The 21,423-nt window shown below is 43.9% G+C and overlaps 1 protein-coding gene across 1 annotated transcript in view; it reads left to right on the top strand.

Annotated features, from left to right (window-relative positions):
• Positions 1-14,503: 14,503 nt before the first annotated feature.
• SLC5A1 (solute carrier family 5 (sodium/glucose cotransporter), member 1) overlaps positions 14,504-21,423 on the top strand; it is a 26,422-nt gene continuing 19,502 nt past the window's right edge. The window contains exons 1-2 of the mRNA XM_010151561.1: positions 14,504-14,590; positions 16,687-16,758. Of these exons, the coding sequence (XP_010149863.1) occupies positions 14,504-14,590; positions 16,687-16,758 (159 nt within the window). The remainder of the gene's footprint in view (positions 14,591-16,686; positions 16,759-21,423) is intronic.

The following is a 21,423-nucleotide window of genomic DNA, read 5'->3' as shown; positions in this document are numbered from 1 at the left end:
AAAAAAAGTAGCAAGCTTTTCAACATCATTTCCTACCTTCAGTCCCTGCTGAAGCCCAGTCCTGGCACAAGTTTTGTTTGCTGTTTTTTCCATCTCTATAATCTCAAGTTTAGCTTTCTGGGGAGGTGGACAGTTCTTCCATGCCTCTTTCTTTCCAAAGTTATGCCTTGTTCCACAGAGAGACATTCACGTGTCCTCTTGATTAAAACCCTTCATTCTGTGTGGTGAACGAATAGTGATTGTGCGAAAACCAAAACTTGCTGTGAACATCTGCAGGTGAGGTGAACTGTTTGTAGGTGTGGCTTTCCTGGAACGCATAACAAAATCAGAAGGCACTGGATTGTGTACGATAATAAAGTTGAATTCTGTGCCTTTCTCCTTCATTGGATTTAAGATGAACGTACTAGAAAGATACAAAGTCATTGCCCGATCAGTGAGGCGATTGGTTTATCACCTTTTTATAAACAAGACATGCAGTGAGTGTCTGGTCGGTGTCTGCTGGAGAGGTAGGCATCCACATCCTGTTGTGACCAACAGCCTCGTCTCCCATCACTACAACTCTCCCAGTTCAAGTCTTACTAGGGTTGGGAAGTCATGCAACCTGAGTTTTCTTCTCTCTGCCAGGACTGGTACCCTGCAAAGTAGGTTTGAAACGATGACTAAAGATCTTGTGGTCTTTAGAAGGTGGCACAGAGCATGTAGAAGTTCTGGAGACAACTGCAGCCTTTTTCCTGTAACAAGTTGTTCTGTAATAAAAAATATGAAACAAAATAAGTAGCTTGTTTTTTCTCCAAGATTTCTTCAGGATAAACCACAGTACAGTTTTACAGGCCATTTAATTCTTGGAAGATCATCCTACTTTTTTCCACTGTAGAATATTTAAGTGCATAACCAGGAAGTTAATGAAATTATATTGATGTAAAGTAAGTGAGGATCATCTTAGCTTGAATAAGAACTGATCACTGATGTATGTGCAGTATGAACCCCACAGATTCTAAAAGCAGAGGACTGCAGTTTGGGCAATTTTGTAAAGTCCAGGGGAGGCTCCTGCTCTTCTGCCAGATCACCAGCGTGGCCCTTGCTTTGTCAAAGGGAAGATCCACTCTTCTGAATTCATAATGCTTTACAAACCCTGGGATCTCTGGCATGGTCCTGTACACAGCTCATATGCAGGCCTTATTAAAAAGCACATGATGTGTTTGTTGCCAAGGAAACATAAGCCATTAAGCCCTAGAAACATAATTCATAAGAAACAAATATTAGGTCTTAACATCTACTTTCTCCATTAGTGCCATGAAACCTCCATGAAATCGCCTTGCAGTCTCCGAGCTAATGGAAATGACATAACTGGAGGATGAAAAGGTGAAACAAGGAATTACAAATCACTGGGCTCTGAGTCTGGCCAGGGTAATGAGAATGCAGGACTGGGTATGTTTTCTTCTCTTGTGTTGATAATCCACTGAGGACATGTTTATCCTACTCATGTTACTCTATATAATGACTCACTTTAAAGGCAAGTCTTTGCCAGGCAAAGAAAGATCAGGCCTGCATTTTCCAAGAGGTCTATTTTTAATATGAAAATAAAAATTGCGAGTGGGAAAAGCAAATGGTGAAGTATTTTCTATTGGTTTAAGTTTTAATATCTTAGTAATTTATAGTTTGACTCCTCTGGATTTTATATGCGTATTCCACTATAATTAGCCAACTCACAATGTGATTATAGATAGCTTTTTTTTATTTTCATGTTTTGGTCAATCTCAGTTTGTTCCTAAAATCTAGAAGCTGTTTTGTTCCTTTTCATCCTTCTCTTTCTAGTAATGACATTGGGTTCATTACTTTTTTCATACTAATACTGTAAAGCACCTGGAAACTTCTTGTGAAGAATCCACTGCAGCTACACAGGCACTCTGTGCCAGAATTCCACTGTGCTGGTGTTCTAGGAAATATTTCTAGCAACAAAATGAGGAGGGAAGTGAATCTGACTCTATTTTTGGTTGGTCAAATCCCTTGCCACTCCTAAGTGCTGTCCAGGACCCCAGATAGCCAGGACCCCAAGGCTACGTTATTGTTGGTATCTTCTGGTCACCCTTGGTCAGCTTTAGGATCAAGAGTCAAAAGGAAGTCAGAGGCATTACTGCCCTTTATTCCCAGCTGTTCCACTGATTTTGAACTATCCTTTCTGTATTTGAGAGGAGAATTAACATTGCTGTCTGAAAAAAAGGTGCTGGTTTGACTATAGTGGGGTAAGACTAGTGAAATTCTTTTCCAACCCAGTGATTCTATGATTCTATGAAATACTGGAGTATGTAGCCTCAGGCTCCCAGTCATCCCCCAACAGCTTAGTGTCATAAATCAGTGGTAGTCAACTGGTGAAGTCCATTGTCAGCTTTGCCCAGACTTTATTCAGGCACCGTACCTGCAACTCCAGAGAGGTCTATGTGAGAACTGAACCAGCAGTGACTAGGAGCTTCCAGACTTTGCCCCCACAGCCCCAGTGTAGTTTCAGTTAGCTCATGCGTGATTTCTGTTCAGATAAGTCACAATGAAGTAGTGGCACTGCAGTATACTCTGCTTTCTCCGGGGTTTTATGGGACTTCGCCAGACAGCCACCTGAAGGATTTGGCAGTGAGTAATAAGAAATGAGTATATGACACTGCTGACTTTTTTAGTGGTGTTATTGTGCGAATGTGCGTCAAACCCCTGGTTTGTGAGCCTATGGCAGCATACCTGACTGCAGAGATGAGCTTGGCAAACAGCCTTGTGTAGCAAGGTGGCCCTTGAAGAACAGGAAACCTGTCAGAGATCTCAAGATAACAGTTTAGTTTGAAATGGGCCTGCAGAGACCATGAAGGGCAGGGCTAACTTCAAAGTTAGATCAGGTTGCTCAGAGCCTTGTCCAATCAGGTTTTGAAAACCTCAAGAACGGAGATTCCTCAGTCTTTCTGGGCAACCTATTTCAGAGCTTAACCACTTACACTGAATTTTCCTCTCTATATCCAGTCATGGTTTCTCCTGCTGCAATCTGTGACCGTTGCTTCTTGTGTTTGCACTGTGTACCTCTCAGAAGAGTGGTTGTGTCTCTGTGTAACTGCCCTTTAGATATTTGACAATGACAGTTGTATTCCTCTCCTAAATCTTATCTTCTTGGGGCTAAACAAAACCAGTCCCTCAGCCTCTCCTCATGTGTCATGTGGTCCATGCACTTGGGTATTTTAGGGACCCTTCACTGTACTCTCTCCTGTTCATCAATGTCACTTTGGTGATGAAAGGCCCCAAACTGGATGCAGTGTTTGAGGTGCTGCCTCACAAGTTTAAAGCAGGGTTCACGTCCATCAGCCGGCTAGCTGTGCTTTTGCTAATGCAACCCTGGACACACTCAGCCCTCACCACGGCTGCAGGGCACAGCCTGCCCTGTCCCCATGGGCTGCCCGGGAACCTCTGCTCTGAGCTCTGGGGCACCTCCTCCCCCTCCTTCTCCACCAACCTTGGGGTCTGCAGGGTTGTTTCTCTCACATATTCTCACTCCTCTCTCCAGTTGCAGTTGTGCAGTTTGGGTTTTCACCCCCCCTTCTTAAACACATTATCCCAGAGGCGCTACCACCATCGCTGACGGGCTCGGCCTCGGCCAACGGTGGGGCCGCCTTGGGGCTAGAATCATAGAATGGTTTGGGTTGGAAGGGACCTTAAAGATCATCTAGTTCCAACCCCCCTGCCATGGGCAGGGACACCTTCCACTAGACCAGGTTGCTCCAAGCCTCATCCAGCCTGGCCTTGGACACTTCCAGGGATGGGGCATCCACAGCTTCTCTGGGCAACCTGTCCCAGTGCCTCCCCACCCTCTCTGTGAAGAATTTCTTCCTGATATCTAATCTAAACCTTCCTGATTTCAATTTGTACCCATTACCCCTTGTCCTATCACTACAGGCCCTTGTAAAAAGTCCTCTCCCAGAACCTCTCCCAGTCGTCTCCTGTCCATCCATGCCTCACCAGTTCGGCTCCAATGCCAAGAGACGTGGGAGACCATGTCAAAACCCTGCTGCTCCATGCCCCCAGAACCAGTTATTTTATTGTGGAAAGCAGTTGGGTTTATCAGACAACATTTTCCCTTGGCAAATCTGCAACTGCTGGTCTCAGCCACCTTGTTTTTCCCACGTGTGCCTGGAAGTGACCTCTGGGAGGACTTGTTCCTCTTCAAATAGCAAAATTCCTATGTGTTACAGTCTGCTCCTAGCTAATTTCAGTAGCAGAAGTTAAAACTGCAGCAACAAGTTGTTCAAAGACTTAGAAAGTTTTGCCTTGGTTTCCTAAGAAGGAATTACCCCTCTGTAAGTCGATCTAGGGTAAGGCTGGATCGCCACCAGCCCAGGTCTGGTGTGGCTCAGCTGTGCACATCGGAAAGAGCACAGGGGCAGTGTTTGTGTTAGCTGTCAGCACAGCATGCAAAAGGATGTCCTTAGATGTTCTGTGTCCAGATATCCGTCTGTTCTCCTCTATAAAGGAGGAAATTAGGACATGTTACATAATGTTTGTGGAGAAATTTATTCTCTGAGATTAGCTTCTTCCAGGTTCAATGTCAGGGTAAACACGGGGCTACTGAGAAGACACTTGTGCTTCCTGAGTGCCTGGACGCTGTGCCATTTCTGATCTACCTTTCAAACACAATTTGCCGGGCTGCAGCAAAAAAGCAGCCTGAAACTGCCTAGCAGCTGCCCTACAAGCTGCTCTTTTCCACTGAATGCTGGCAGCGGAGGGGCGTGCAGACTCCCTTTGCTGAGGATGCAAGTTCCTGCTCATCATGGAATCTGGTGGAAAAAGGGCAGAAGGGGAGGTGCAACAGATGGAAAAGGCTGCACTACTAAAACTTTTTCCAGCTCCTGACATGTGAATCAAGCTTCAAGGGCTTCAGTTTGTCAGTCCAGACAGTATCTTTGTGTGACAGGAGTGTCCAGAGTACAGCATCGTTCTGCAAGTGTACAGAAGCTACCAGTGGCCGCAGGATTTTGGAATGGGAGGGACAACTTTTATGTTATTGGGTGGGGGGTCCAATGCTTACTTGCTAAAGCCAAACCAGCATGGAGCAAGCACTGAGCAGCAGGAAGGGAAGCCTTGGAACCTGGCACTGTTGTTGGTCTGTTTTCCATCAGCTCCGGACTCAAAACCTGCCATCGCATTTGGGAATTGACACCAGCCCTGTGGAAATTTCTTGGCCTGTTGCTATGGATGCACAGGTACTAGTAGCAGCCTTCCTTTGTGTGGCCAGAGGGAGTCAGCTTTACTGTTGTCACCTCTGGCAAGGAAAGTTGTCACCTCCTACCCCCTAAATGTTGAACAAGTAAGTCTTGATGGATTTTACTTAACAGCAGTTTGCTCATAGGGTCACCTCGGTTTGACATGGCCCGAGACACCCTATGTTCAGATTCACTGAACCATCTGATCATGATGAAAAGAGTCTTTGATGGCAAAGTGAGTCTCCTTTTTATTATTGCCAGTTGTTCTGGACTCCTAAGGAATCATTAATAAGTAGTAAAATAATAGCTACTCTTAATCAGATTGGAGTCCTGCAATTGTACTACAACGATTAGTATTCTCTACCCCTTGTGATCTCTGAGAAGAAGGGTACGTTTTAAGTACTAGTTCAGTCAAGTGAGGTCATTTCTAATGAATGAACATGTAAAAATAGATTTCTAAGTGTTTCTTGGTCTGTACAGTCAGCTTTCTTATAAGAACTCCTATAACTGATGTGCAGGAAAACTCTTAGAATTTTTCTAAGTGGCAATATAGTGTAAAACTGATTGTTTCTGGGTCTGGAAAGAATTCCAACAAGTCTCAAATCTACAGTTTTCCATCAGATATTCATGTTTATTCACACACATGCTATTTCTACTGACAACCAAGGCCTAATGTGTGTAATCTTTTTTATAACTGTGTGGTTTGGTTACTCTCTAAAGTATTCAGATCGAATTTTATCTGCGAAACTCAAACTCTAATTGTCCCTCTGGGCTACATCCAATGTGTTCTGGAATGTGAATCTTTCATTCTATCTGTGATTTTTGCAAGATGTTCCCAAAACATTTACCCTTCTTTTGCATGAGCTTAAAGGAGGATTGCTGACATTTGAGGAGTTAGGAGAGATTTTTGCTATTCTGGGACTAATCTCTGAGAGGAGATCGTGAATTTGTATTCCAGTGTTATGCAGTCCCTCTGGATGTGGTCTGTTTGGATGGCAGTGGAAGCTACATTCTTCTCTGGGGTGACTTCAGTGCTCAACCTGATCTATACAGGTCAGTCTTACAGTCCTCAACGCATTTTCCAGTAAGCGACGTCCTGATGATATGAAACTTCTCAACTGGCACTGAAAAATATGTTCCAAATTTTACACACCCTCCTTAAACATAGTGTACTACGCTTTGCAACTGCACCTGAATCACAGAAGTTCCGCACCTGACGTATTGTGCAAGTACAGGGTAATTTCTAGCTAGCCGCTTTTTAGGGAACCTGTCATCAGTGCTGAACTTCCTTGCCCAGGCACCACCCAGTTCTCGTTAGCAACCTTCCCTATGTCCTGGGCTATCAAAAGCTTTATTCAATGGTCCTTTCATCTGACAGGTTGCCACACAGGGATTTTACATACCAGCGTACAAGCTTGTGGGGGAAAAGCATGGAAATTCCTACTGCCTGTGTAAGTAACAGGGTAAGTGTAGCTGCTGAGTAAGCTGGGGTTAGTCATGACCTACTCTCTGTATCCATTACACATCACGCTGGGCCCTGAGCTTTCTGGCAGCTGAACGGGCTGTCAAAAGCTATCACAGCCCGTAGGAGTGTTCTCTTTCTACTTGGAAAACCAGTGAAGTTGGTATGTCTGGCTGCTAAAAGCGTTCTCTATTAGGCTCTTACTGATTTCCCACTCCTAATTGTTAGCAGTATCCTTCTCTGGCTTTAAAGAGGAAAAAAAAATTAAAAAATTCAAGCAATTGGATCCCCTTGGAATCAATATGACAACTTCTATGAGATATTTTTTTTTTTGGAGGGAGTGAGGGAGAAGAAGGGAAAAGCATCCCAGGAGTTTTTCTCCCCTCCTTTCAGTATCGGCGTAATTCTCTTGTACACGGGTCTGCTAATGTTTCCATCTACACTGCTGAACGGAATGATTTTGTATGTGGTACCAAATGTATATTCTAGACTTTGGGTACAGATTGTGCAGTGGACTGGATGAATGAAAAATATTACTCTAATGTCTGGTTTTGGTAGAAATGTATTTTTTTATCAAATCTTGGAGCAAGAACCTGATGCTGTTGAGAAAGAAAGAAGGATACAATGCTGAATTTTTAGTTACCTTAGGCTAATCCTGGGATGGCAGGTTTAGGAATGCACAGAACAGCTCCAGGAGGGTTTCTCCCCAAAGAACATCTCTGCTGATGGAGAACATCCATAACCGAGTATCACTTCCATTCTCTGTATTCTCTACATTCTGTTTTGGGGAATACCTGCTCGCCCAGTCAGTCAGGCTTTCTGGTGTTTTGGGTTGCCAGATAACAGGAAAGATACGGCTTTTGAAGCCAGTATTCCTAAATATTTTCCTTCTTGTGCCCGAGTAGTGCATTCTTAGGCAGTGATCGGCCCTCTGTTCCCTGACACAAAGAAGGCAAGGGCTGATAACCTTGAGGATGCTAATGTCCTCTCGACTGCTGCCTCTGCTTTAAGCACTGCTTCAAATTCAGAGGCTCTCAGCCGGTTTTAAACGTGATGTCTCCAACATCAGCCACCCGTCTACCTGCGGGATGTAGCAGGGGCAGAATTGGGAGAGCCGGTTGGGTTTAGCCAGAGGTACAGACATTTTGCAGAGTTTCCTTACTGTAAAGAGACTATTACTTCTAATTATTAGTTTGTCTAGTTTAGCTCCTTACCTCACAACGTGAGCAAACAAATTTCACAGCGCCTGCAAAGCTCAAGCGGGGTTTTCACGTGCTGGTGTCATCAAACACTCAGCTTAAAATGTAAGCGACCAGCTTATGCCTGTCAAAATCCCAGAAATACCCACACCCATCAATATGACATCTCCTCTGCACCGACGTTGTGATGCACACGGGAAATCCTCACTTGGATACACACACTGGCTGTACTGGTAAATGGGTGCGCCACAGACGGAAATAACATCCCTGGTGCAGAAAACTCGTACTCTCTGAGGTCCAGGAACTAAAATTCCTTCTAGAAACGTTCAGCTTTCTGCCAAATGACAATTAAAACCCATCCAAAGACTGCATCATGCTGCTTTTGGGGAAGATTTAAATTAGGAATGTCTATTATAAAATTAATTCTATGACTCTTCACGTCTATTTTGGCGATGCAAATCAAATGATAAAATTCACACTTATCAGGGTTCCAGTGTAGTAGTCACAAAGTTTTGCTGCAACTAACTTGGACTTGCTTGTTCACCAGACTAGCTATAAAACTCATGGCAGACGTAGCTTTAATTAGCTATGTACGGTCATTAACATTATGACTGGAACAAAAAGAATACACTAGCAAAACTACACATTGTGGAGCAATGATCTAAGTCAAAGCTTTGGATATGAATGAGTGATGACGTCGTTACAGCTTCTGGGCTATTTAACTTCTGCTGTGCTTAGCCACAAGCCACAAGTGTCATTCTGGGTTGTAGTTTAAGTTTTGCATTCCGATTTCCACAGAACTTAGAAATTGAGGGATGAGTCTTTCAAAAGGAAGGGCATGGTTGCTTTGGAATTGTTTTGTTGCTTCACTCTAGCAGTCATGCAATGCTTCTCCCGTTCAGGTTGTCCTAGGAGTTCAATTACAGGTACAAGAATCTTGAGATGTACAGATACAATGGCTCCTGTGATCAGAATGTCTTAGGAAGTTCTCAAGGTCTGTCCATGTCTTGCCCTCCATGATTAGTAAAGTAAGACAATACATCATTAGCTTACATCACGTGTTCTTTTACTTCAGTGCACATAGCTCCTGGCTAGACTACTTTTCATGGTTGCTAGGAAAGTTTACAGATGTTTTTGGATGCCAGACTAGGTTAGCATTTCTCCTGGAAATCGATGCATGCTACTGCCTTCATGTCAGAAGTAGTAGTTTTGTAATGACTTCAATAGTTGGCATTAAGCTGATTAAAAAGATTGAAACTACCGAACAAATATTTTTTGGTTTTGAGATTTTATAAATTGTCAGATCTATAAGACCTCGCTTTAGAAAGGATCTTCATTTCACACCAATAATATTTGTGTCTTTTCTTCTCTTCTAGGTCTGTCAGAATTCGATGTCTGACCCAAAGATACCTCTGCACAAATAGATCTGGTAATTTATCAATATTTTTCATTTTCAGATGATACTAGTATATTTTTTTACATTCTTCATGTTCATTTAATTTCTCTTTTTTCCCAGCTGTAATCTCTGGTTTTTGGTGGTGGTGGTTGGGGTTGGTTTGTTTGTTAGCTTTTCCTTCTCCCTAATAGGGAAGCGTTTCCAGGCAATTATTTTCACTTTTATCCTGACCAGGGATTCCCATGTCTCACTGTTCCCTGTTTCTGATCAACTTATTGCTCCAATAGCAAAAAAGTGTTTGTGCCATATGCAGATACTGCCTCCTTCAGCCCAGGTTCCTTAGAGAATGTTTCCTCTGGGCTCTCTTCAATGTTTTCTGTTCTTACTGGTTTTCCAGAAGCTTCATGTTGTATTTTGTACAGTATTATTCAGATTTTTTCCTCATTTAATTTTCCAACCAAATACTGGGCAAACAAGAGGCTTAACTGAAGAGCCCCTGGGACCCTGTAGAGCAAATTGGACATTTATATTAGGCTATTACAGTAGTAGATTATGATATTTTCCCTCCTCCACTTAGATTTCTTAAATCACATTAACCTGCCAAATACAATTAATAGTAATAATACATTTGTTGCTGCTTATTGCTGTAGAGCAATCAAAACATATCCACAAGGGCTGAGGCTATCCGTTGCTGATGAGTGATTACATTTATTTCAAGCAAAACAGAGTGTGAGCAACGAGGGGTTTTATTGGGTCACCTGAAAAACTGGCGAACTTTTTCAGTGGAAGGGGCATCAGCAGCCCATCTCCTGCGTGTTATGCAGTGGAGATATTGTTCTCCCTAAAGCATCTTGGAAACATGAGTGGCAAAAATACTTGTGAGGGTTGTGATCATGGTTGTGCAGCCACTCTGGCTAACTCCTTCTGTCGTTTAATTTTAGCTAAGGTGGCAAATCAGCAGTTATTAATCTCTAAAAGTATTTTTCTGGAAACATTGTTTTAGGGAAAAGGTAGGAAGCTCCCAAGAAGGATGAGCAAGCCTCTGACATATACAAAATATGATGTGTTAGATCATGAAGATAGTAAATAAGTTGTGTGTTAGACAGTCTATGAGATAATCATACTTCTGTTTTAATGAGAATGCTGCTCAATTAAGAAGTTGCTTGTGGGGAACAATCTGTCCTGCTGCCAGGTGGCTAAATCTGGTGACAGCCTGCATTGGTTCTGGCAGTATTTTTCTGTCTGCTATTCAATTTAGTCCCAGTGGAAATTTCGAACCCATCTCTTGCCCTTAATCCTCCCCTACTAAAACATTAATAAACCAAAAATAAATTCAAGTTACCTTATTTGCTGTCTTAGCCTTGTAGGAGGAGTACAGTCCTTGGGATGTTGTTTTTCTAACATTGGTGGTGCTTAGACACTGCGGGGCTGAGCGTACCTAGTGATCACACAGAGATAACCTAATCAGTTGCTGAAGAGCTGAATATATTTATTTGCTTCAGTTCTGTTGGTCTTTCTGCATATGAACCTATTTTTATGTCCCCTGATATTTCTTCTCCATAGAGATACTAATTAGAAAATTAGTCTAGCAAGTGCTCACTTTATTTTTGTTATCTTTTTCTGTCTGTTGACAGAACCTGATGGTTCTTTCTTGTGTTTCTTGATCTGATCCTCTAAGTGAATAAGAATAGAATGACCTTGCTTTCTTTCTGATAACCTTTTAGGAAGGCACCTGCTTTCCTACTGTTTTTTTCCTTCTACCTACATCATACCTACTGGAGTCTGGTTCTTTTTTCCCTTTAGTAATTCCTCTTCTATGGATTCCACTTTCTAGTTTCCAACATTTTTGTCATCCTTCTGTGACTAATTCTTTAATTAGACCCTGGTTTTGCCCACTTAAACAAGACTGCACAGAGAGAAGACTCTCATGGCATCAAACAACAGGTGCAAAAACATCCTTTAGGATCCTCTCCTACTCTAACTGCCATCCTCCTTTATTAGGACCATCTCAGGAAAACTTTGCTGAGAGACTTTGAATTTATGTTTTGCCTGCTTGCAAGTATAATCTCTTTTCTCACTAAGTTCATACTACGTGACTGGGAAACCAGCAAAAGGAGAGAGACTCTACTGATGTAGCATATAGCCTTCTGCATGTAAAATAACTGCATATTTTTCCACTGTTTTTTGTCCTTTATTATTTGTACAGAGGATCCTGTGTATAAATTAGCATTTCTGAAGAGCATCCCACAAAGAAATCTGCTTGCTTTTTAAAGAACTTTGGAGAAAGGTCAGAGAAAAGATTAGAGGAGTTCCTCTGAGGGGGTAGTTTGCACACTAATGCATCTTTCTCTTAGTTTTTATTTTGTTTTACTGTTTGTTTTATCATTTTCCATCTTCAGTAGGAAGACCTGCACACAAGTATTTAAGGGACCACATGGCAGCAAGGGCTGTAATTCTCAAATTTTCTATGCTATAGCCCCCTTGTCGACTGACAACAGAGCAATTGCAGCTTCTATAGTTCATGTACCTGCCCTGTACCCCGTAAGACAGTGGTGCCCCTGTCAGCCCTTGCAGTTTGGATGTGCAAATCCGTGACATAGTTCTGCTTGGTCTTCATCAGTAACCTGGTCTGTGGTTTTGAGCAAGTTACTACACGGTTCTGTGGCTGCTTGTGCTCTCGTCCACGGTCTGGTTTTTGTATTCAGGTATGAACAGACATATTCACGATAAGCTGTCATCAGACTTGATCCAGAGGGGAGCAATCACTGTAGACATGGATCACAGCCACCGTGCTTGCTACTGGGACTAATTGCTTTCTCATCCCCATTAAAATCTCCTACTTCAATGAATTGGCTGGCTCAGGGAGGAGTAGAGAAGTTTCCTCAGCGTATCAAATTATTTGCCATTTTCTCCAGTCCTGGAGCACTATACTTGCTTGACCAGATGCTTGAGGATGAGAGCACCCACTGAAGCACACAGCTAGTCAAGACGAAGGTTGTCCTTGTCTCCTGATGCGAAGTTCACTCCTCACATCAGGAGGTTTACTCCTGCTTATCTTTGAAAGCTTTAACACAAAGGTAGGTTCAGCTTTTTTTCAAATCTGGAAACTTGGCTGACCTTTCAGAGACCATTCAGAGGCATTTGGTTCATGAAGTGATTCATCTCCTACACCAGCAATCTGCTGAGTATAATGCTTCTAGTTTTCTCTGGACTGCAGATATGAGGATGGGGAGATGAGATATTGAGAGTAAGAGCCTCGCCAAAGCTGCCTCCCCTTTCTGACAGTCTTGTAGAGAGTGTTTGGGTTGGATTTGTGGCCTTCAGACAGAAAACAAAATTGTTTGTTTCCACTGCACATACATACAGGAATTGCATGATGGTTATTTTTTAGAGAGTGGTTCTCCATGACTCTTTCAAACCCTGGAGTCTTGTTGATATGGCCACACCAGGGGCTGTGGGCAGGAGACTCTAGTGTTTCTGAACTCCTTTTTGCAGAGGTCTGGAGGAGAACACAGGATACACTATGGTAGAGAAGTTCCTGGCTAATGGCTTTTTTCCTCTTCCTCTGTAGACTGACAGAGAGATGGAATTCATGAAAACCCAACTTGTTGTTGGTTGCAAGGACCCATAGGAATCTATGTCAATCTTTGTAAAGAAGTGCCATCTGCAGCCTATCTTAGGCAAACTGTTGCCTGATAATTAAGGTTAGTAAATAAGTCTTTTCTTTTCCTCCGATATACACAGCAGGGAAGGTTGCAGCTAATGGGAATTTTGGATGCTCAGCAACTTCCAGGGTTAATTTTTTCTCTGTTGGATTTAAAGCTAACATTTCACAGTCCTGTAGGACAAACTGAAGAATGTTTTGGGAGAGATGCCTGAACTGTCAGAAGACAGGGCTGTGTTATAAGAGTATAGGTGCTCAAACAACAGTGAGATTTTGATTTTATTCTTGTAGGTAATCACACTTTATTATAGCTTCCTAGACTTTGATGCTTTTTATTAGCCACAATTACCAAAGGGTGGTTTACCTAAGAAAAATTAATTGCCAATGAGCAGAGCGCCAGACCTCAATTTCAGCTCCCGGGGAAATAACCAGTGGAAGACCAGTCAGACCCGCTGTGCTTTCTCCATACTGTACTGCTCGTTCTGCTCAGTGTAACTTCAGGGTAACATTTTACTCTCAAAATGCAGCCTAGTCAGCTGTAAATGAGTAATGACTCCCTAGAATTAAGCTGAGAATGGGACTTTCAGATATCCTCAGAGCCCAGAAATGTGCCTGGCACCTGTGTCTCTTGTTCTAAGTATTCTGGATTGTTCTGACCTCTTCTAGCTCAAACAGAGGATCACAGGCATCTCTTGGGGATGCTCCTTATTAAGAGCTGTGAAGACCTGTCTATAATCACTGTGTTCTACATCTTTGTGACAAGTTATTTTGCTTGGCTTGATTGTGATGTCAGAGGAACAAATAACGGGAGAGCAGACCCAAGCTCTGATGAACTTTGAACTTATTTAAATGTGAAGCTGATGAGCTGCAGCAGAGGGAACCAACACTGTGGTCTAAACACTTTGAAATTCAGCACAGTGAGCGCCTGGGTCTTGTGGTTCACATGCATCTTTACCTGTATCCATGTGAGAGATGTCAGCAACTTCAGGATGTCTCCTTCCCAGAAATACAGGGCTGTTTCTCCATTGAATAATGCCAACGAGTTGAGAGATGACACAGAGGGTGTCCCAGCTCCTGGACACTTGGGATTTCCCCAGGTGTCAGGTCACTCCTCCTCACAGATAATTGCTTGCCATCATCATGTAAAAGAACTACATCTTCCGTGACTAGATTTACAGGTACAACCGCTTAAAAAAAAAAAAAAAAAGAGTATTCACGGTGAGGTAAATATGTGGGTTTATTGCAGCCAAGCCACTCCTTTCCGTGCTCATTCCTTCTCAGACATCTGCTCCTGGATGTTAAAACCCTGAGCACCTTTGGCAGGGGGGTTGGACTCTGAGATCAGCAGCACCTGTAGCAGAGGAGCAGTGCTGGGGAAGGGGATCCTTGTCTGAGGAAAAGCAGCAGCTTCAGTTTGTGTCCCACGGGCGACAAGTGAATCTGAAGTTATATATTATATCAGACATAGGGGATGACAGCAGTTTATCATTAACCTGGACTCTGCAAGAAGTATATAAGGAGAGAAAGAAGAAGAAAGCAGGAGAAGCAGCCAGGATGGAGTCCAACATAAGGATCAACAATCCCGCGGACATCTCTGTTATTGTCATCTATTTTTTGGTAGTCCTGGCAGTGGGACTATGGGTAGGTTGGGATTTTATTTTATTTGATTGATTGATTTTTTTACTTAATGAGCAGGTAGTTTATAGGGTCCTGGGAAAATGAAAATGTGTAATTGTGTAACGATTTTGGTGCCTGAGTTGGTTGATAAGTGCATGGTGGGGAGAATGTGGGTATTTACTGGAGAGGGGATGGTGACACCCATTTAGGGGCATTAATGGAACTAGTAGGGAAGGTTTGTGCGTGGAAGGAGCTGGGATCTGACTGGTAAAGGTCAGGCCAGCTGGAGTCCCTGTGGGAAGCAGGCTGGAGGTGGCTAGATGGGATGTAGCACCGGAGCCCAGGGACTGCGGTGAGGGCTGGTGGTGTGAGGGGCTGCCGGAGGCTGTAGTGAGAAGCAGGAGCTGCAGGGAGATGGGAGGTGAAGCCAACGTGCCGGGGGGCAGTTTGGTGCTGTAGCAGTACAGCTGGAGCTGTGGCTGTGGCAGTCCGGGCACTGCAGGTCACTCAGCAAAGGGGCGAGATGGGTCAAGGCCGCGGGTGCCGTTTGAGGTCAGCGTTATCGCGGCCGGTTGTGCCAGCAGGACCTTGGCTGCAGGGTGCAGTGCCACTGAAACTATGAGGAAGGAACAGTTTCAGGGGTGGCAAGTGATGACAGTGACTTTCTTTTGGTGATCTAAGCACAGGGGTGCCTCCTGCCCCCACCCAGGCACAGCTGAATGTGCTGAGGTCTGCAAGGGAAAAGTCAGTGCCTAATCCGAAAAGAAAGCCCAGTGCTTTCACAGCCGATGGAGAAAGGCAGATACTGTCCTATCGGTGTAACCTCGGTGCTAAAGGGTTTGAAGATAATGGGTCAATACTGTGAGCTACAAAGCTGTAAACAGTGGAATGTCACTGAATTTCGGTTTCCTTGGGGCAAGCTCCCCGGGTCACCGGACACCTGACCCTTATCAAGCAGAGGGGAGCAATCCTGTGCTTGCCAGGAGCATCCCGGGGTCCGTGTCACAGCACCGAGAAGTCAGCTGCAAAACAAACCTGCCTTACGAGCAGCCTGGCAAGGTTTTGAAGAGCACTAGAAATGTGGGGTGTACACTAAATGGAGACAGCCTTTCCTGTACCTCTTCACTGTGGTAGTAAATGCCAGAGACGTAGCAAAACCCCTGAAGCCGCCAGCTTACGCGAGCACCTCGCTGTCCTGAGGGCGGGAGCCGGGTCTGTGCCGCGGAAGTCTGGTGGTTGATGTAGCTGAACTTTTTATTAAAGGTCTGTGGCAAAAAAATCTGTGGCTTGTCAAGCAATTGTGTGCTGAGTAATTCCTGGATCCGTTTCTTCCAGCAACAATGTCCTCTTTATTGGACAAATACTTATTCAGTTGCTATGTGTAGTTAAAGGTAAATCAATTGCATGTACTTCCCTTCTGCATCAGAAGAGAAGATCTGGCTATTTTCCCCAACCCTTCTTTCTTTATTTGCCTGTTCAAAGTCCAGCAGAGAAGACAATGGGAATCCAGTATTTGAATCAAGGTCATTAACAAAAATCGGAGAAGCTTCCCTCTAAAGCCCATCCCTTGACATAAAAAAAACGAGTGTGTGAAAAGGAAATTTTAGGTGGCTTCTTTGTTTGAACTTCAGGGAGAAGCAGGTACAATGCTGATGTCACAACCAAAAGGTAGATTTTTGCAGCTATCTGCTGGGGCTGGAGAACATTGGGTAAAAAAGCTGCACAATTCCTGTTTGTGAACTCACAACCTGGAGTCTTCTTTGGTGCCTGAAACCAAAGGCATTGCACCCCTCCTGAGGCGTTCACATGAGCTTCTGTTTGAGTGATCATTTTTGGGGTTAAATTTTATGCTATTTTAATGTTTAGCACTGTAAAGAAGGGTGATGCAATTCAGCTTGAATGGTTGATGTAGAGCTCGGTACAAGAATCATGGCTCAGTTTTATTCTTTTCTTCATCATAAGCTTGTTCTTTGTAGCCACTCCGTTTACTTCTTCCCCTTTACTCTCCCCATGTATTTTATCCCTCTGTTCTAGCTCTTTATCCTTAGCCTGGGTATAGTTTATGTACTTAAAATACTCTTCAATCTCTCCTCCTCACTTTTTTTCTTTCTTTTTCCCAGGCTATGTACTCCACCAACCGAGGGACAGTAGGTGGGTTCTTCCTGGCTGGACGAAGCATGGTTTGGTGGCCGGTGAGTGCTACATTTTGTGTGTTTCTATAAAAAATATGTCTGTGTATGTGCATCCGCTTCCAGATGACTGTGTCTAGTCCTTGCATGGTAAGTGTCTCTATAATTGTGTTGAGACTGTGATGGCTGTGTCATGTAGATGCCCTTCCAACTCCTTTTGCATGACAAAAGCCACTCCTAGGCAGGGAAAAGCCTTCTGGGGTGTGGAGCTCTGAGCTCTTGATTATGTGACCAACTTGTTTGAACCTAGGTACATTGGAAAAGTCAGTGTAGCCAAATGCAGTGCTTGGCCTTTCAGTCCACTTGAAAGCTTTTTCATATTTTTGCTTTTGATACTTTCACTTCACTCAAAGAAGCTGGCTCATTTCGAGGTTATCACAGAGAAGAATTGAGTTACTGAAATTTTTCCTGGTATTGCTCTATTGTTTCCACTTTTGGTAACAAGTTCTGGTCTGTACAAGAAGAAAATCCTGGAAATACTATGACAAGTTATTGGTAAAATAGAGTTTAAGTTCATTTAAATATTATCTGTGACTTATATTGTTTGTCTTCTGTGGATTTGTATTCTCTTCCAAGGCAGAGTAAAGGAATAGGTCCATAGCCATCCAGCTGGCCTCTGGCAGAAGGGGCGTTAGAAACAAGAGCCTCTTTCTTCTAGACCACACGGGCTGTTTAGTGTGAGTTCTTGGAAAAGCAGAAAACTTAGACCAACCTGCATTTTGTGTATTAGTCCTGTTGTACACGCTTCCACGTGCTTCAGTGGAAATCCTCAACGTTCCTGATCTTGCATTCAGTCTCCAGAAAGGTTTTTGCACTTCATTAAGACTCTTGGTTTAAGATTCCATCCACATGGATTCAGTTACAGGATCAGGGAGAGTGAGAGTAAATATTTGTTGTCTTGAAATTTAGGAATTGTCTTAAAGTAGGCTGCAGAAATACCGACACATCCTTCTGTGCTTCAGGGAGCTGCTGCCTGCCTCTAGCAGGGATTGGGACTGCCAGTTTAAGGAGTAAAGGCTAATGACTGTAAAAGGTTTCCTCATTTGGTAAAGTAGATCTAAAAAATTTCAGGTTCTATTGGAAGACTGAGAAGAGAGAAAGTTTCCCAGTTATTTTAAGATAAATCCCATCACTCTAGGTGGAAAGAAAAAACCCAGATGAGTCTGTTTAACTGTCCCTTTAATCGGTCGGTTGGTTTTAACCTAGTGCAGTTCTGTGCCTGCCAGGGGTGAGATGCCCTTTGTGCAGATGTAAATGAAGGTGGAAGAAGCAAGGCAGGAAAGACTCCCCATGAAGTACTCCTGTCCTGCTGGAGTGGCACTGAGAACTCCTCATGATCCTCCTCAGACCCAGGAAGATTACCTAAGGCTGAGTTCCCTGCCGACACAATCCCAGCACATTCAGCAAGTTCCTTTCCTCCAGTGGGGAGACCAAGGGGATGAGCCCACATGTGGTGGCTGCTGCCAGGATCCCCTCTCCTTCCCCAACTCTGAGAGCTCAGCATGGGTGAAGTGCTGGTCATCAGTGGAGTCCTAGACCACCCCTTCGATCCTTCCCTTTGGAATGCCAGCAGTGTCTTTTTGCACCATAAAAGTAAACCCTTCTTGCTATTCTTCCTGGTATCACTCAGAATAAACAAACTGCAAACACTCAAACCACAAACTAAATACCATGTCAGCAGCACCACCTCGGAAAGTTTACCTTGGCTAAAAAGAGATTCCAAAACACCTATTCCTACAGTTTAGCAGGTAGGTAGGATGTCCATCACCCTGGGCAACCTGGGCTGAAGCGAGTAGGAAGCCAATGAGAGTATAGAAAGTTCAGCCCCAGGTGCGGTCTCAGCTCTGCCACGGCTCATGCTGCGTGTGTCGTTTGACACCCTGTGTCTGTGCCTCGGCTTCTGTGTCCCCCCAGGACCACCTCATGGTTCTGGAAAGCCCAGATCCACATGGACTCTCATTTATCAGATGTCCTCCCTGTGCTGTCAGGATACTGACCTTTGCCATGCAATTGCTTTTGGGAAGAGAGAAAAACTGAAAAAAAACCTCTTCCACAAACTCGTCAGAAAATTAATTGCCTTAAACTGATTGTGTTTTTCAGTGGCTGGGCTATGTTCTGTGCTCTGCAGGACAGCTCTAAGTGGCTTTTCTGACCCTACGGATGAAGAGGGTCATTAGCAGTGGATTAGGATCTCTTACTGCCAAGCCAGGGGAAGGGATTCTGTTCACTTCAGTGACATCATAGCTGCCGTTTAGTAGAGTAGAGCACACTCCGGCAATCAAGGGCTGGAGTTTAGTCCCACTTTTGAAAGGATTTTTGCATGTTGGTCACTTTGCCTGACTGTGATTCCATTTCTCAAAGTATAAAGGAGGCGCAAGACAGCTATCCTGGGCAAATCGGTCCAACTTTGGCTCTGCTTGTTGGCTCAGCAGAATCCATGAAGGTTGCTCAGTATTTTGCAGAACCAAGCCCACAGTTAGTCTTTTGCTGTTCTGTGGGGGTACTAGGTCACTTCTGTGTTGGTTCACTGAAATCACTGCCCTTGTACAGTGGATGAGCTAACTCAGTAGTTTTGGTAGTTAATTAGGGATCAAGGTATATAATTACATTCTCACTGATTGCCATAAATTGAAATCCACTGTGGGTTAATCATAATCGTATGAAATGCTGTGCCCTTTCCACAGTCTGTTTACAGGAACTGGGGGAAGAATCTGACAGAAACTCCTATTGGTCTCTTGGACTTGGAGGGAAACGTCTTCAGGAAAGACACGTACGGTTCTTGCAGCTCTCAACCAGCTCTGCTTTTTCTGTAAGGACACAGAGAAGCTCAGGGAAAGCGACAGCGTTCTAACAGCGGGCCTTGCAAACCAAACTTCAGCTTCTTTCGCTCAGTGAAGGAGTTAGGTTCAGCCAAATGCTTTCTGCCCTTGTAGGAAAGGAAGTATCTTTCCTGGAGAAGAATCAGCCTTTGTAGGCTGTCGCCCACAGGATTAACGGGGCTTCATGCACAATTAAAAAAAAAAATAACCGAGTTCAGCTTTGAAGCTTTCCTGCTTTTGAATTTTCTTCTTCAAGTTCTGTAGTTTTGCAGGCAGAGTTTTCTGCACAAAATTATGAGTCACCTTACCTACCTCAGGTCCTGAGGCATAAATGCTAACAGGACAAAGATTATCTGCTGGGCGTCTGAAGTCCAGCTATGGTCAGAAAGATTTATTGATGAGTAAGTAGGAAGCACGCAGAATCAAGGACATACTACAGAAACAGAAATGTGACTCAGCCAGTTTGTTGTCACTCACGTGTTGATCCTTGTGAGACATGTAAGAATTAAGGAAAAAGCCAGATTTTTGCTTCAGTTCTGCGTGGCTTATTTTCACGGCCGTCAGAACTGACCACTGGCATGATTTCTCTGCTTCTGCACCCAGTTAAGCTTTACGTATTCTCAGAATTCTCCCCGCTTGCCGAGTGTGACACTGCTGTGAGGAGCCAGGAAAGGCAACTCTTTTAGGAATGAGATTTCCATTTCCCTTTTTTAAATAAAGCAGAATAAGAAATTAACTTATTTTGTCAAGTTCCATGCAAAAAATAGTGTGGAATCAATAGTTTTCAGAGTAAAGAGAATAATAAAATAATCACAGCAAATCTCTGGTAGAAAAGGAAAAGTCCAGTGAAACAGATTTCTACAAACTCTGGGTTTTCCAGCCGGCCAGGAGGTGTTGGTTCTGTCTCAGAGGAAAAAGGTGGGAAGGTATCAGCTCAGCCTGCTGGGGACTGTGCTGTGCCAACAGCCTTCGGGCTTGCTGGGAGACAGAGACACATGGGACATGTACTGTATATCCATCTCTCTCCCTTAGTGGAAGTGTGTAAATGCGGTTTAATTTGGCAATAATGCAGTACATAGAATTTGCGGAGTAATTGGGGAAGCAGAACGAAAACCTACGCTTCTTTCTTTGGGTCTCAGGGCCCTGCAAGGGCAGCAGTAACATTCCATGAGTTTTTCTGAGTGACTAAGAGTGATCCCAAAAAACTCGGGTAGGAAAAATTACGTTCTTCATCAGGGTGAAGTCATGTGTCGCAGGGAGAGTTGTGAGTTAAAGAAAAGCAGGGACAGTGTCCAGGAGTGGCTCTCAAACACGGGACTGACAAGCCTGTCCAGGGAAGAGGGGTTTGAGAAGCAGCTTCTGCAGGTGACCTGATACCTCCGGGCAAGGCTCGTGACCTCCTGCTGATGTGTGGGAGCCTCTTCTGTTCCCTGAAATGGGGCAACAGACCACGGGCGAGGGGATTGGGGGAAAGGGTTTGGTGCCGAGGCAACACTTTAAAGCGGATATTAGGGGTATGGGATGTGTATGAGCAGGTTCTGGGGGGGAGAAAAGCCCTGAGCTGTAACGGCGGCACACTGTCGCTGCAGTGGTCACTGATTTGCAAAGGACGTCAGATGTGGTTTGGAGCAGCAAGTGCCAGGGTGTCAGTGCATCCTCCAGTTAATGAGAAGAGCAAGGTGAAATGGTTAATGAATAACATGGAAAAAACGTAGTGATCATCATCTGCCTGCAGTGTGGTGGTCCTTTCCTGAACAGAGTACTCTTGTTAAAGCCTGACCTCTTAAAAGATTTGAAAAGAGTTAATGTTCCACGTTGGCCTCAGGTTAGTTCAGTTTTTTGTCCTCTC

The sequence above is a fragment of the Eurypyga helias genome, unplaced genomic scaffold (genome assembly GCF_000690775.1).
Source record: "Eurypyga helias isolate BGI_N326 unplaced genomic scaffold, ASM69077v1 scaffold30185, whole genome shotgun sequence".
NCBI classification, from domain to species: Eukaryota; Metazoa; Chordata; class Aves; order Eurypygiformes; family Eurypygidae; genus Eurypyga; species Eurypyga helias.
Note: the sequence above shows the minus strand (reverse complement) of the source record. Positions and strands in the feature narration are given on the sequence as shown.